The sequence below is a fragment of the Geotrypetes seraphini genome, chromosome 6 (assembly GCF_902459505.1).
Source record: "Geotrypetes seraphini chromosome 6, aGeoSer1.1, whole genome shotgun sequence".
Taxonomy (NCBI): domain Eukaryota; kingdom Metazoa; phylum Chordata; class Amphibia; order Gymnophiona; family Dermophiidae; genus Geotrypetes; species Geotrypetes seraphini.
In genome coordinates, this window is record NC_047089.1 from 166837167 (window position 1) to 166853976 (window position 16810).

Consider the following 16810-nt stretch of genomic DNA (forward strand, 5'->3'; position numbering starts at 1 on the left):
CAAATTTCAAATACCAGTTCCTGTAAAAGAATTCATGTGTCTGTAGATAGCCTTAGTCCTTCAGAATCAGAGTCAAATACTCCAGTCAGAAGTCCCAATACCTTTCTATGGAGAAGAACAGAAAGATTCAGGAGAAAGGAGAAAGCAGTGGCTGACTGAAGACTAGTTAATGAGTCCTAGGTATTTAAGAAAGTTGGAACGTGTGTGGTGAAAAAGTATTTTGGAGAGTGAAAGAGTGAGATATCTGGAGCTTTGGAGTGATTATAAAATTAAAGTTCAGGAAGCTAGAACTCAGTTTTGCAGATGTAAGATTCTTGAAGTGAAGAACCAGCCTCGAGAATTATACCATTTAGTGTGGAAGTGGTACAGTAATGAGACTGTTGAGAAACCTTCATGTCCTTTTTCTGCTGACAAACTTAATATTTCTTTTGCTTGAAAGGTTGTCTCAATTTTGCAGTATATACCATTAAGAAGTGTGGATGTTATTGATACTGCTGAAAAGACAACAAAATGGGAGCTTTTGTGCAGGTTGAGGAATCTGAGGTGCTATTGCCTTGAACTCTTGTAAATGAACAGCTTCATCATTGGATATTTGTCCCCCTAGCGACTTTGAAACATTTAGGGAGACAACTTATTCTGAGAATTACGGCTCTGCTGAATCTTAGTTTACAAGGGGAGATTGTATCTGATATTTTAAAGATTGTGACGGTTAAGCCAGTCGTGAAGGCCAAAAAGTTGGGAGTTCACAAAATTAGTAACTTCCGACCGATATCTTCATTGCCAGTATTGGCGAAAATTCTTGAGAAGTTGGTCAATAGACAGCTGGATCAGACTATTCAAGACCAATGCATTTTTGATATACATCAATATGCTTTTCACCGTCATCATAGCACTGAGATCTTATCGGTCTCAATGCTGGTTCAGTTGCGAAGGGGATTGGATAATGGAGGCCAATATTTGGCTATTTTTCTTGATATTTTGGTGGCTTTCAACACAATGGACCATCAGATTTTATTAAGTCGGTTGGAAGCTTGTGGAATTACAGGACTGGTCCTAGCTTGGTTTCAGTCATTTTTGTTAAACAGGCAACAAGAGGTGGGAGTGAATGGTGAGGTTTCTCACCGTAGTATGTTATTGACAGGTGTGCTTCAAGGTTCAGCACTCTCAGCTGCCCTTTTCAATCAATACATTCTACTCTTGCTACCTAGTAAAGGGAACTTGAGAGATATGGAGGAACGACTGCAAGTAGTGATGACTAGTGTGAAGGAATGGATGGAGAGTAGCAGGTTAAAGCTGAATATATAAAAAATGAAAATACAGTAATGTTATTTTGGAGACAGTAAGCACAGGAAACTCTGGAGTCTTTATAGCTTTGGGATACTTGATAAAGCTCTCTGATGAGGTTAAGTATCTAGGTGTTGTGGTGGACTCGAAAATGACTTTTAAAAGTCATGTTCAGGAATTGATAAAAAATATTTTTTTTCAGATTGCAGCTTTTCAATAGACTTTGACCGTATTTCTCTCCTTGCATATTTAGGGTCATTTTGCAGTCAATGGTATTATCATGTCTGGACTATTGTATTCTTGTGCTCTTAGAGTTACCAATAACCCTATTGAGCGCATTACAAGTTGCCCAAAATTCAGTGGTTAGAACTCTTTTACGCTTGGAAAGGACTGAACATGTCACAGAATATTACATGAAGCTAACTGGTTAAAGTTAGAAGATCGTATATACTTCAGACGGCTTGTGATGGTATAATTGTATTTGAATGGTTTGGCTCCTGCACATTTGGTGGATACTATTAAGGCTTATGTCTTTTTTTATCAAAATTGCTCTCTGTCCATCATGGCGATTTGTCTGTGCCATCTGTAAGGGAAATGAGACTGAATATCTCACGCATAACTATGTTTTCCTGTAGGGGAACTCAAGAATGGAATCTACTAACCTTGTACATTAGAAAGCAATGTAATCTTGATGGGCTCAAGAAGTTATTGAAGAGACATTTATTTTGTAATATGAAATATAGACATTAATGCATCTGCTTTTGTGTAAGCGTTGGTCGCTTATTTTGTTTGTGTTTTTATATGTATTTTATGTATTTTTATTATGTATGTTTACTTTGTGAGATGCTTTGGGAAAACGGATTATAAATAAAAGAAAACAAAAAAAGAAAAGAACCAACCTCCTCTTCTGAACAGGGTTTTGTAGGAACACGTGAATCAATGCATCATTGCTATTTTGGGGGTAGACTCCTCAAGTGATTTAGGGTAAGGTTCCTCAAGTTAAAACTGTCTGCTGAGAACTGAGGAAAAAGTGCACTGGAAGAATTAGTCTTAAGGCTGCCAACTGGATCCAGATTGGCAGGACAGGGTTGATTCAGTCCTGGATTTCCCCTGTTGCATGCAGGGACTTGTAGTTCTAATTTCCCCAATGCATTCCCTAAGAAAAGCAAAACTACAAGTCTTAGCATCCACTGGGATAAATCCAGGACTAAATCAATCCTGTCCTGTGACTCTGGATCCAGTTGGCAGCCTTAATCAATCTGGATAAGTTTACCTAATTCTGAAATGTTTTTAGCTGCTCTCTTTCTGTCTCTTTCTATTAGTTGCTGAAAAATTGGCTCATTTTCTGTCTTTGGTTAATCTTGTTCTTTTTAAAACTGCTTACGTTTGCTCTGTGAAAAATCTGCTTAACAATCTGTGCTTTAAAAATGCATATCTGTCTATTTAAATTTATGTAGCTTTATAGAAAATAGCTTTGCAGCCCGTGATTAAATCTGTAGCTGTTACAATATACCCCCCCAAATCCACTAAAAAAAAAAAAAAAAATCTTGGCCTCTTCTTGGTAATAGTCAGTGCTGGGTTCAAGTAGTTCACAGTTGCCCAGCAAGGGTGTATGGCTGAAAAATCCATACAGCTTGTTTTCATTCTGTGTCCATAGTTTTTGAGGGTCATTTATAATGCCTCCTTCTCATCCCTTATGCTGCTTTTTCTACATAGGCCTAACTTTTAGGCCTACCCATTTAGACAAGGAAAATCAGGTCTAAATAATTGTGCCTAAATTGTGCACAGATTGGGTATATTCTACATCAGTACGTAACTTTTAGAAATGTCCAAGATATATCCATAACCCCGTTTCAGATTCACACACTAGATGTGCAGCACTTTATAGAATGTGCATACCAAATGCACATAACTTCTAATTTGTGTCAATTAGATTCAATAATGAGGTGTTAATTGCCATTTATCAGTGCAAAATTGTCTTATTAAACAATTAAGTTGTGCACGCAGATGTGTACCTAAACCTACCTCTTCTCTTCCCCCCCCCCCACACACACACTCTCTAACTCGGTGGATAATATTCTCATTCTCCCTGTCTCATCAGCTTGCAACCTCGGGGTCATCTTTGACTTCTCTCTCTCTTTCTCTGTACAAATCTAACAGAACGCCAAAACCTGTCATTTCTTTCTCTATAATATCACCATAATCTGGCCCTACCTCTCTGAGCACTCTACCAAAACCCTTATCCACACCCTTATCACCTCTTGCCTAGACTACTGCAACTTGCTCCTCACAGTTCTTTCATGTAATCATCTCTCGCACCTTCACTCCTTTCAAAATTCTACTGCACCACTTATATTCCACCAGAGACGTTATGCTCACATCTTCATTGGCTCCCTATCCATTTCTTCATATAGTTCAATCTCCTCTTAATGATTAACAAGTTCATTCATTCTTCAGCTCCTCAATATCTCTCTTCTCTTATCTCTCCCTATACTCCTCCCCAGATACTTCATTCATCAGGCAAGTCTCTCTTATCTGTACCCTTCTCATCTGCTGCCAACTCCAGGCTACGTTCCATCTCTCTTGCTGCACCATACATCTGCAACAGACTGCCTGAGTCAGTATGTCAAGCTCCATCCCTAGCCATATTCAAATTCAGGTTAAAAGCCTAATATTTCAAGATTGCTTTTAACTCCTAACCCCCACTGGCTTGTAAAGCACCCATGCCTGAGAAACTCCCACTACTTATCCTGGGGTTTTTTTTTTATCAGATTGTAAGCTCTACTGAGCAGGGGGCTGTCTCTTGAATATTTTAATGTACAGCATAGCATACGTCTAGCAGTACTAAAGAAATGATAAGTAGTAGTAGTAATAAATTGAATTTATGTGCCAATTTGCACACATACCTTATGGCGTAAATAATTTGTAGGATAGGGGATAATTCTGTGCAAGTTGTTTACAGTTAGATGACTAAAGTATTTAAGTCCAAATTTTATTACAGTAATTACACATGCAATTGCTGTTCTAGAATATTTAGTTAGTTTTATATCCCATCCTCCCCAGAGAACTCAGAACAGGCTACAGTTTAACATTCACAGCGTTAACAATATAACATAACATAGGTTTAAAGTTTAACATTCTTTATGTTGCAAGATACATTACATAAGGTTACAATTTAACATTGTGTGGGGGTTACAACTTTTCAATCGAAGTGTACAGTTTTGAGAAATCTGTCTAATATTACATTCTAAACCAGTGTCGCGCAGGCTTTCTCCAGCTACGGCACACTAAAGGTAGTGGCCGCAGCTCGAGGCACCCAGAAGTGCGTGGGCGTCTCCGTGATGACATCACGTGCATGCATGATATCATCACATTGACATCGTGCATGCGCGAAGGCTCTTCACACAGGTCCTGAGATGCCAGTGGGGGGTACCAGCAGGGAAGAGGGCCGGAGAGAAGGAGAGGTGCTAGCCAGCTGATTGCCTACAGGACATGCCTCATGCCATGAGAGGCACGTCCTGTAGGCAGTCAGCCGGCACCGGCACCTCTCCTCCTCCTCCCCAGTGTGCCATGGCACACCTGAAATCTCAGGAGGCACACTAGGGTGCTGCGGCACGCAGTTTGTGATACACTGATGTAAACACAGGGATTGAACATAGGGATTGAACTAGCCTAGCATGGACATGACAGATAATTTGGCTACCATGATGTCCCACGTACAGGCATTGTTTATACTTGGATGATCTATATCTATGAGTATCAGTTGATTTAGCCACAGAGGATTCCTCAGGGGAAGTTACGGAGGAAGAGGGAAAAGACAGTTTGAAGTTGAGTAAATAGGGTTAGGCAAAGAGGTAGATTTTTTTATAGCTTTCCTGAAGTTTAGAAGGCCCTGGAGGTAGGTTATTCCGAAGGTTTGGTAGGAAATGGGAGTAAGATTGTTTTTGAGCCGTTTGGAGCTGGAGGGCATGACCTGGGGGGTATGTGTAGGTGTATTTCATCCTGGGAGCATAGCGGTCTCTTAGGAGTGTTATGTGGAAGTTTGGGAGAGAAGTAGCTGGGTACCATGTTGTAGAAGGATTTGTATGCTAGCACTAGGCCTCTGAAGATGCAGCATTGGGTTATGGGTAACCAGTGGGCTGAGGTCAGTACTGGGGAGACAGAGTCACAGGCTTGTAGGTTTTTCAGTAGCCAGATTGCTGCATAAACTAAGGCTCGCATTCGCATCGTGGCAGGGCGGAGGAGAAGGATCAGGAGGAGGTTCCTCCTGATCCCATCTCTGGAGGCTTATGGAGCTCCCAACTTTGGAGGTAGGGAGAGCGGGGGTTCACATTTGGGGGGGGAAGCTTCGATGGCAGGAGGGAGTTGGCATCTCTCCTGTCATTTTTTTTAATTGCGGTTCGGGTTTGAGGGAGTGGGCATCCCTCCTGCCATATGTGGGTCATGGCGGGTTTTTTGACTGATCTGCCTGTCTTTATTCATTTTATTTTTTATGGGGCAGATATTTTCCGTGTGTAACACACGCAAAATATCTGTGCCATGGAAAAAAAAAGAATAAAAAAGACAGACTGACCTGTCAAAAAACCGGCAGACCTGTTGGCAACACTTGGCTATTTTGCATGGGGTTTTACTAATTTGCATGGGTGGATCGGATCAGAGAGGAGATTGATCGGGCAGCAGTTTAGTGAATCGGGTCAGGGTTGGGGAACGTTGTTATGCCCATCTTTAAAAAGGGATCAAGAGGTGACCTGGGAAACTACAGACCGGTGAGTCTGACCTCGGTTCCGGGGAAAATGGCGGAAGCACTGATAAAAGCAACATTGATGAGTATTTTGAAAGGAATAAACTTCTGATAACCAGCCAACATAGATTCTGCAAGGGGAGATCGTACCTAATGAACTTATTGCACTTCTTCGAAGGAATTAACAAATGGATGGACAAAGGAGACCCCATAGACATCGTATATCTAGATTTCCAAAAAGCCTTTGATAAGGTACCCCACGAACGCCTACTTCGAAAACTGAAGAACCATGGGGTGGAAGGAGACATACATAGATGGATCAGAAATTAGTTGGCGGGTAGGAAAAAGAGAATAGGAGTGAAGGGCCACTACTCAGACTGGAGAAGGGTCACGAGGGGTGTTCCGCAGGGGTCGGTGCTCGGACCGCTGCTATTTAATATATTTATACATGATCTAGAAACAGGGACGAAGTGCGAGATAATAAAGTTTGCAGATGACACCAATCTATTTAGTGGAGCTCGAACTAAAGAGGACTGCGAAGAATTACAAAGGGACTTGAACAAACTAGGGGAATGGGCGACGAGATGGCAGATGAAGTTCAACGTTGAGAAATGTAAAGTATTACATGTAGGAAGCAGAAACCCATGGTACAACTATACGATGGGAGGGATGGGAGGAGCAGCAAGGATAGCTAAGGGAGAGGAAGAGGAGCAGGAGAAAGCTGTTTAAACACAGTTAAAAGTAAAGAAAAGAGCAGAGGAGGAAGAGCAGGAGGCTAGGGGCAGGGCGAGAGTAAGCTCCGCCCACCCCCACCGCGTCGGAAGAGTCAGCGTCCGAACTACCCTACAAAAGGGGAGGAGTCAAAGACACACGCGGTGCACAGCATCGGACAGGAGGAGCAGCAAGGATAGCTAAGGGAGAGGAAGAGGAGCAGGAGAAAGCTGTTTAAACACAGTTAAAAGTAAAGAAAAGAGCAGAGGAGGAAGAGCAGGAGGCTAGGGGCAGGGCGAGAGTAAGCTCCGCCCACCCCCACCGCGTCGGAAGAGTCAGCGTCCGAACTACCCTACAAAAGGGGAGGAGTCAAAGACACACGCGGTGCACAGCATCGGACAGGAGGAGCAGCAAGGATAGCTAAGGGAGAGGAAGAGGAGCAGGAGAAAGCTGTTTAAACACAGTTAAAAGTAAAGAAAAGAGCAGAGGAGGAAGAGCAGGAGGCTAGGGGCAGGGCGAGAGTAAGCTCCGCCCACCCCCACCGCGTCGGAAGAGTCAGCGTCCGAACTACCCTACAAAAGGGGAGGAGTCAAAGACACACGCGGTGCACAGCATCGGACAGGAGGAGCAGCAAGGATAGCTAAGGGAGAGGAAGAGGAGCAGGAGAAAGCTGTTTAAACACAGTTAAAAGTAAAGAAAAGAGCAGAGGAGGAAGAGCAGGAGGCTAGGGGCAGGGCGAGAGTAAGCTCCGCCCACCCCCACCGCGTCGGAAGAGTCAGCGTCCGAACTACCCTACAAAAGGGGAGGAGCTAACGGCGCGCGGCCGTTCGGCGCGCGGCGAAGGCGGGCAGCAAAGGCGCTCGCCTTAGCGAGAGCGCCTTTGCGAAGGGCCTCAAGAAGGGCCAAGTCACTACACCCAGGAGCACAGGGAAGGACTGAAAGGTAAGGAAGCGGCAAGTACAGAAACACAGAAGGTAAGGAAGAAGCAAGCGCAGAAAGAACCAGCACACACAAGAAGCAGTAAAGTAAGGAAGAGCAAAGACAGCACACATAAGAAGGCAGCAAGGCAAGAAGCAGGCACAGAAGAAATAAACACACAAGCAAAAGCAAGGAAAGGTAGAGCGTAGGCAGCGCACACAAGAAGAAGGTAGCAAGGCAAGAAACAGGCACAGAAAGAGCACATAATCTTAACTGTTATCTTAAAAGTAGGAACGACGATGGAAGCAGAGGGAAACCAGAAGATGAGCTTTCCAGTGTTCTGCACAGACTGTCATATGTATGACTACCTCCCCTCGGGGAGACAGTCTTATGTATGCAGTCGGTGTCAGGAGCTGAAAAGCTTGAAGAAAGAAGTCAAGCGACTTGAGGACAAGATACTGGAGCTAGAAGGACTTTACACCACAGAGGACCCTATCAAGGCATTTGAAGACTTCAGGAGTGAGAGACACATTGAGAAGGAAGTCAGGGAGCTCGAGGAATTCATTGAGGAAGCATACAGGAGGAGGGTGGCAGAGAACGAACTCCAGATGAAGGATGAAGTTACACCAATATGGAAGGGGGAGCAAGAAGCAGATGACCTCAAAGAAGACAGCCACGGAGGAATACCACAAGAGGGGGAGAAATTGGCTAGTCGATGCCCAGAAGAGAGAGAGAAGCACACCGAGGACATTGACCTGAGACCGAAGCGAAAACTGAAGAAGGGAAAGTCAGCGATCCTAGTGGGAGACTCGATCCTGAGGCATGTGGACAGCCACATAGCAGGAGGGAGAGAGGATCGACTGGTGACCTGCCTCCCAGGAGCGAGAACCAAGGACATCGTGGACAAAATTGGGATGATCCTGGATGGAGCAGAGACGGAAGAGACCGCAGTAATGATCCACATCGGGACGAATGATGTCAGCAGGAGAGACTACAGAAGAGGCACGCTGATAGAACAGTTCAAGATTCTGGGAAGGAAGCTGAAGATGAGGACCCAGAAGATAGCATTCTCAGAGATCCTACCGGTACCGAGGGCAGATGTGAAAAGGCAGGAGGAACTACAATCAATAAATGCGTGGATGAGGAAATGGTGTGAGGAAGAAGGTTTCCACTTCGTGAGGAACTGGACAACGTTCTGGGGCAAGAACAAGCTCTACAGGAGAGATGGACTGCACCTGAGCACAGCGGGAACAAGACTTCTAGCAAGCAACGTCATGAGAGGAATAGAACAGGCTTTAAACTAAAAGGAAGGGGAAAGCCGACAGTCGACCTAGAGTCGACGATTCGGAAGAAGGTATCCCATGAAGATACTAAGGGGAAAAAAGGCTGGGAAGAAGCAAGGGATAAATTACAGGAGTCGACTAACCCAGAAGAGGAGGTTAGAAAGAGTGCAGCAAAAGAGAAGACACCAAGGATCGAAGCACAGGGAAAGGTAGTGAAGACAAGAAAATGCCAGGACCTAAATTGCATATATACTAATGCAAGGAGCCTAAGCAACAAAATGGGGGAACTAGAGGCTTTGGCCAATGCAGAGGACATAGACATCATTGGAATCTCTGAAACATGGTGGAATGAGGAAAGCAAATGGGATACAGCACTGCCGGGGTACAAGCTCTATCGCCAGGACAGGTCAGGACAGAAAGGAGGTGGAATAGCCCTATACATAAAAGAAAGCATACAATCGACAAGAATGGACACAGTGGAGATGACCAACAAGCTGGAATCGCTATGGATTAAAATACCGGATAGGAAAGGACATGAAATAAAGATGGGCCTATACTATCGTCCACCCGGGCAAACCGGAGATATCGACAGAGAAATGGAAACCGAGATGAAGCGAGAATGCAAAAGTGGTTACACAGTTATTATGGGAGACTTCAACTACCCCGGGATAGACTGGAAACTTGGAAGCTCCAGATGCGCTAGAGAGACAGAATTTCTGGAGGCTACACAAGATTGTTTCATGGAGCAGCTTGTTAGAGAACCGACGAGAGGAAATGCCACTCTGGATCTAATCCTAAATGGGTTAATGGGCCCTGCAAAGGAAGTGGAAGTAATGGGACCGTTGGGAAACAGCGATCATAATATGATCAAGTTCAAAGTTGAAGTAGGAATACCGAAAGGAAAGAGAACCATAGCAACAACTTTCAACTTCAGGAAAGGAAACTATGAAGCAATGAGGGAAATGGTAAGGAAGAAACTTAGGAACACTTCCAAGAAATGGCAAACGGTAGAACATGCCTGGCTTTTTTTCAGGGACATGGTGAGCGAGGCGCAAAATTTGTACATACCCAGATTCAGAAAGGGGAGCAAAAAGAGTCGAACAAAAGACCCGGTATGGCTGACTAAAATAGTGAAGGAAGCGATAGGCAATAAGAAAAATTCATTCAGGAAATGGAAAAAGGACAAAACTGAGGGGAACTGGATGGAGCATAGGAAGTATCAAAAAGAATGTCACCGAGTGGTTCGAAAAGCCAAAAGAGAGTATGAAGAGAAGCTAGCCAGGGAGGCACGAAATTTCAAACCATTCTTCAGATATGTTAAAGGGAAACAGCCAGCTAGGGAGGAGGTGGGACCGCTGGATGATGGAGACAGGAAGGGGGTAGTGAAGGAGGAGAAAGAAGTCGCAGAAAGACTTAACATGTTCTTTTCGTCTGTATTTACGAACGAAGACACAACCAACTTACCGGAACCTGAGCAATTCTTCAATGGAAATGAAGCAGAAAAATTAACATCCATGGAAGTGAGCCTTGAAGATGTGCGCAGGCAGATAGAAAAACTAAAAACTGACAAATCCCCGGGTCCAGACGGAATCCATCCAAGGGTTCTGAAGGAATTAAAGGAGGAGATAGCAGAACTACTGCAGCAAGTTTGCAACCTATCCCTGAAAACAGGTGTGATACCAGAGGATTGGAAGATAGCCAACGTCACGCCCATCTTCAAAAAGGGATCAAGAGGTGACCCGGGAAACTACAGACCTGTGAGTCTGACCTCGGTTCCGGGGAAAATGGCAGAAGCGCTGATAAAAGAAAACATCGATGAACATTTGGAAAGAAATGAACTTCTGATACCAAGCCAACATGGTTTCTGCAGGGGGAGATCGTGCTTAACTAACTTATTGCACTTCTTCGAAGGAATCAACAAACGGACGGATAAAGGAGACCCCATAGACATCGTATACCTAGATTTCCAAAAAGCCTTTGACAAGGTGCCTCACGAGCGTCTACTCCGGAAACTGAAGAACCATGGGGTGGACGGAGATGTGCATAGATGGATCAGAAACTGGTTGGCGGGTAGGAAACAGAGGGTAGGGGTGAAGGGCCACTACTCGGACTGGAAGAGGGTCACAAGTGGTGTTCCGCAGGGCTCGGTGCTCGGGCCACTACTATTTAATATATTCATAAATGATCTAGAAATAGGGACGACGTGTGAGATAATAAAATTTGCAGACAACACCAAACTATTCAGTGGAGCTCGGACTAAAGAGGACTGCGAAGAATTACAAAGAGACCTGAATAAACTAGGGGAATGGGCGACGAGATGGCAGATGAAGTTCAACGTTGAGAAATGTAAAGTACTGCATGTGGGAAGCAGAAACCTGAGGTACAACTATACGATGGGAGGGATGTTATTGAATGAGAGTACCCAGGAAAGGGACTTAGGGGTAATGGTGGACATGACAATGAAGCCGACGGCACAGTGCGCAGCGGCCGCTAAGAGAGCGAATAGAATGCTGGGTATAATCAAGAAGGGTATTACAACCAGGACGAGAGAAGTTATTCTGCCGTTGTATCGGGCGATGGTGCGCCCACATCTGGAATACTGCGTCCAATATTGGTCGCCGTACCTTAAGAAGGATATGGCGATACTCGAGAGGGTTCAGAGGAGAGCGACACGTCTGATAAAAGGGATGGAAAACCTTCCATATGCTGAGAGATTGGAGAAACTGGGTCTCTTTTCCCTGGAGAAGAGGAGACTTAGAGGGGATATGATAGAGACTTATAAGATCATGAAGGGCATAGAGAGAGTAGAGAGGGACAGATTCTTCACACTTTCAAAAAATAAAAGAACAAGAGGGCATCTGGAAAAGTTGAAAGGGGACAGATTCAAAACAAATGCTAGGAAGTTCTTCTTTACCCAACGTGTGGTGGACACCTGGAATGCGCTTCCAGAGAATGTAATAGGGCAGAGTACGGTACTGGGATTTAAGAAAGGATTGGACGGTTTCCTGCTGGAAAAGAGGATAGAGGGGTATAAATAGAGGATTTCTGCACAGGTCCTGGACCTGTTGGGCCGCCGCGTGAGCGGACTGCTGGGCATGATGGACCTCAGGTCTGACCCAGCAGAGGCATTGCTTATGTTCTTATGTTCTTATGGTATTGAATGAGGGTAATGGTGGACATGACAATGAAGCCGACGGCACAGTGCGCAGTGGCCACTAAGAGAGCGAATAGAATGCTAGGTATAATCAAGAAGGGTATTACAACCAGAACGAAATAAGTTATTCTGCCGCTGTACCGGGCAATGGTGCATCCGCATCTTGAGTACTGCGTCCAGTATTGGTCACCGTACCTTAAGAAGGATATGGCGTTACTCGAGAGAGTTCAGAGGAGAGCGACACGACTGATTAAGGGGATGGAAAGTCTTTCATATGCTGAGAGATTGGAGAAACTGGGGCTTTTTGCCTGGAGAAGAGGAGACTTAGAGGGGATATGATAGAGACTTACAAGATTATGAAGGGCATAGAGAAAGTGGAGAGGAACAGATTCTTCAAACTTTCAACAAATAAAAGAACAAGAGGGCATTCGGAAAAGTTGAAAGGGAACAGATTCAAAACAAATGCTAGGAAGTTTTTTTTCACCCAACATGTGGTGGACACCTGGAATGAGCTTCCAGAGGGCGTGATAGGACAGAGTACGGTATTGGGGTTCAAGAAAGGATTGGACAATTTTCTGTTGGAAAAGGGGATAGAGGGGTATAGATAGAGGATTACTGCACAGGTCCTGGACCTGTTGGGCAGCCGTGTGAGCGGACTGCATGGACCTCAGGTCTGACACAGCAGAGGCACTGCTTATGTTCTTATGGACTTAGATTTTTATTTTGATTATGCCCCTCCACATGTTTTAAGCAGTTTACAAAACTGGTCACTACCATTACATAATCTCAAAGTTCCTGGTAACTTATTCCATATTGTTGATGTAACTTATTCTATATTCTCGCTACTATTTGAGTTTTGCCAGGTACTTGTGACCTGGATTGGCCACCTTGAGGACGTGCTACTGGGCTAGATGGACCATTGCTCTGACCCAGTAAAGCTATTATGTTCTTTGAGATTGATGCCTACTTATTTGCAAATGACTATGTCTTTGGGCCTTTCAAAAATTAAGGATTTTAAGATTATAGGAATCACAGAGGTGATGTGATCAACCTTTGCTGAAATGATGGAGTTGATTGAGTGGAAAAAGTATTGATGGGTTCAGTGTCGAAGGAAACTATTCTTCTAGGTCTTGCTTAGCAAGGAATTTTGGGTTAAACAGACATTGAGTTCCATTATATATTATGTAGAGATTGAAATTGAGACATTCAGGTTATAACATGCTCATTTGTGATCGTGATAGAAAAAGATGTACTAAAGCAGTGCCTTTGAGGGGCCGCTGAACAGTTCTCAGTCCAACCAAGAGAATGATATGAAGCCATGAAAGTTACATGCTATTTCACGCTTTCCTTGACACTTTTGTTTAATTTCGTATCATTGAAATGCAATGAACTAAAAAGAGGCACTGAAGATGTCAAATACAACCTGTGGTAACAAATGCTTTATTAAAAATTTGTATGAAAGTTCAATAATGAGTCCTTTGAATGCTACAACTATCAAAGACCCAACAAGGATCCAAGTTTCGGCGACACCGTCGCCTTCCTCAGGGGACAATAGAGTACTTGTGATATGGTATGAGCAGTGCATGTAAACGTATCAAACAGAGATGCCGATGCGTTTACATGTACTGCTCTTAGTGTATCACAAGCACTCTATTGTTCCTTGAGGAAAGCAACGGTGTCGCCGAAACTTGGATCCTTGTCAGGATGAATTGTCAGTAAAGCATTTGTTACCACAGGTTGTATTTGACATTTCCAGTGCCTCTTTTTTGTTCATTGTGCTTCACTCCAAGGCTTTGCACCTTCTTCCCTTGTCCCTATATCATTGAAATGGAAAGTGTCAAGAAAAGTGTGGAATAATTGAAAGTTTCATGGCTCCACATCATTCTTTTCTTGGTTAAGCTGAGAATGTTTCAGCGGCCCCTCATACAGATGTGCACATAGCAGTGGGAGCAGACATTTTACAAATATACGTTAAAAAAATGAATGGCATGAACCCAGCAGTTTACACATGGAATTGTTGCACTTACACACGAAGGTGGTGATTTCACAATTTACACATTTAAATAGCTCCACGTGTACTTTCTCCATTTTACTAACCTATACATGTAAAATTCTGCTACGTAAGTAATAAGGTTGCATTTCCAATTTGGTTTCAAACTACATTGGTTTAAGAAGAATGACTTCATTAATCTTTCTTCATTAATCTGGCCAAAATGAGGGCTTTAAAAAGAAATATATATATATCTCAGTGAGAGACCATGCATCAGGTTTTTTTTTTAAATGCTGCAATTTTGGGTCCCTAAATCTGGCCACAGGACAGACAGGGAAAAAGGCTTGAGTACCTGAATAAATTCACATAAACCATTCTGAGCAAACCTGGAAGAACAGTATAAAAAATGAATTAAAAAAAATTGCAAATACCAATAATTTTCCCCCCTTCTTTTATATCCCATCTCAGCTTACTTAGTCCAGTCATTACATGTAGCAAAGATTCTAAGTGAGGCACCATGCATCAGGTTTTCTAGAATGCTGCAACTTTGGGTCCCTAAATCTGGCCACTAGGTGTCACTGTTTTGAAGCAACTGAGACTCTCCCCCTTCCAGAAGTTGGGGACACGGTCATGCCCTTTTCAGTTTGAGATGTGGAAGACCTGCATTGGGAATCAAGATCAGGTGCTCAGCAGCGGAAGTGCATGAGAAAAAGACAAGATCACTGGACTAGCTCATACCCTATTTTTTATACACTTCCTCTGATTATTAGCTGCATGTCATTGCTGGAGAAAGGGTTACTGTTGACAGTATGCATAACATTGATGAACTGCATGATTCTATCATTTTCTTACCTGTTTGTTTGTTTTTTCCTTTCCCGTTCCTTTCTTTTCTCCTTTAAGTAGCATAAATCTTGCTTACTTGTTCATGATGTTGCAGATATATTTAGTTACATACTTGTTAACCTTTCCCTTTTGCTTCTAGGTACAAGCTCAGTTGCAACTTGAAGGCGTGGCCCACGCACATCCCCATCTACACCCTCACCTGGCTGCTCACGCTCCCTATCTTATGTTTCCTCCTCCGCCCTTTGGACTTCCTATTGCATCTCTGGCCGAATCTGCGTCCGCTGCTGCCGTAGTGGCCGCTGCTGCCAAGAGCAACAGTAAAAACTCCAGCATTGCAGACCTACGACTGAAGGCCAGGAAACATGCTGAGGCTTTGGGGCTCTGACGTTTTCAGCTGCCGGTGACAAGAGCAACCTGAAGCCTCTTCACCGTGGTCCTGCTTGATTCTCATTGCACCAGACTCACTGAGATTATGAGTTGGCTAAAGGGCAAAAAAGGCCTGCGAGATGTTAGGAAAAGACATCTACAGCTTGTCTGGATAATGGCACTTATAAAATTGGGTCACATGTTTGGTGAAGACTGCTTCTCACTTCAGGTGCTTTATGCCATTCCACAGACACTAACTAATGATATGCAGTGAAGGGAGGATATTGGCTTGAGCTGATGGGGAGGGGGGGGAAATCTGCCTGATAAATTCAGAGGAGAATATCGAAGATGGGGATAGGTGGAGAACATTCTTCTAATACTTAACTGTGACCTGAGAAGTTAATGGATTTTCGTCCTGGAAAAAGCACTTCAGCACCACAACATCTGTTGCTGTTAGTTTTGCAACTCTGTGCATGTGTCTAACAAAACACATTTTGATGATCGTAAATATATAAATATCTACCTATCTATATATAAATATATATATACATATAAAGATCTTTGGGGCTGGTCTCCATTAAAAAATGATATTTCTATGTTGCCAACAGTATTATTTCACTGCCATGAAAATCTTCCATCACTAAAGCATCGCTGCAATGCTAGCCTGGATTCAAATGTGGAAATTCAGATCTGAGGAATGTGTCGGTCCAGCAGCACTATCACATCCCACCAAAAAAAAAGCAGCAATAATATGCATCTGTAATTTTTGAACGGAAATATGGAAGGACAATGAAAACTGGGATTGCTAGAGATACAGTGTGACTGATAATAGTGGCCCATGCAATAGGAAGCATGAGAACAACAGGATTAGACATATAATGCCAGGGACTAGCTGATATTTGCAAGCATATAAAATGGAGATACACTGTGCCATAGGAACGACTTGACTCCAGCAGCCTCAAAATGTCTAGATCTTAAGTATCAGAAAACCTCATTGTCTAAAAGAATGTGAACAAGAAGGTCATATGGTATTGAGATATAATACTAATGCAGCATTAATTTTAGTGAGATGCAACTAAAGTACAGCAAAGTGCAATATTGTAAATACTAGAGTTTAACAAAAAAAAAAAAAAAAGAGAGAGAGAGAAAGAACGAAAAGTGTACATTCTTCTTTTTTAACAACCAACCTTTTGAGCCCTTGTGCCAAGTCTTTAGTGCTTGACCAGGTATGTCGTAGTTCATTGCCAAATGACAGTCCACGGGGGTCCTTTTACTAAAGCGTGCTAAGCAGTTAGCACGCAAATAAGTGCATGCTAACTGCTTCTGCACCAATGTGCCAACCGTTAATATGGTAAAAAAAAAAAAAAAAAAACCACACACATGTGCACAATCTGTCTCATCTGAAATCTCAAAACTGAAACGGTATCATTTGAATTTAAAAATCACTTTGAATGCTGAATTCTCTAACTGAGGGAGTCAACAAAGACTCAAAAATATTCAAATAAGAAGGAGAGAGAACT

The 16810-nt window shown here is 43.3% G+C and overlaps 1 protein-coding gene across 1 annotated transcript in view; it reads left to right on the top strand.

Annotated features, from left to right (window-relative positions):
- LOC117363117 (short stature homeobox protein) overlaps positions 1-15555 on the top strand; it is a 43205-nt gene extending 27650 nt beyond the window's left edge. The window contains exon 5 of the mRNA XM_033950428.1: positions 15064-15555. Within this exon, the coding sequence (XP_033806319.1) occupies positions 15064-15309 (246 nt within the window). The 3' untranslated portion in view covers positions 15310-15555. The remainder of the gene's footprint in view (positions 1-15063) is intronic.
- Positions 15556-16810: the final 1255 nt, after the last annotated feature.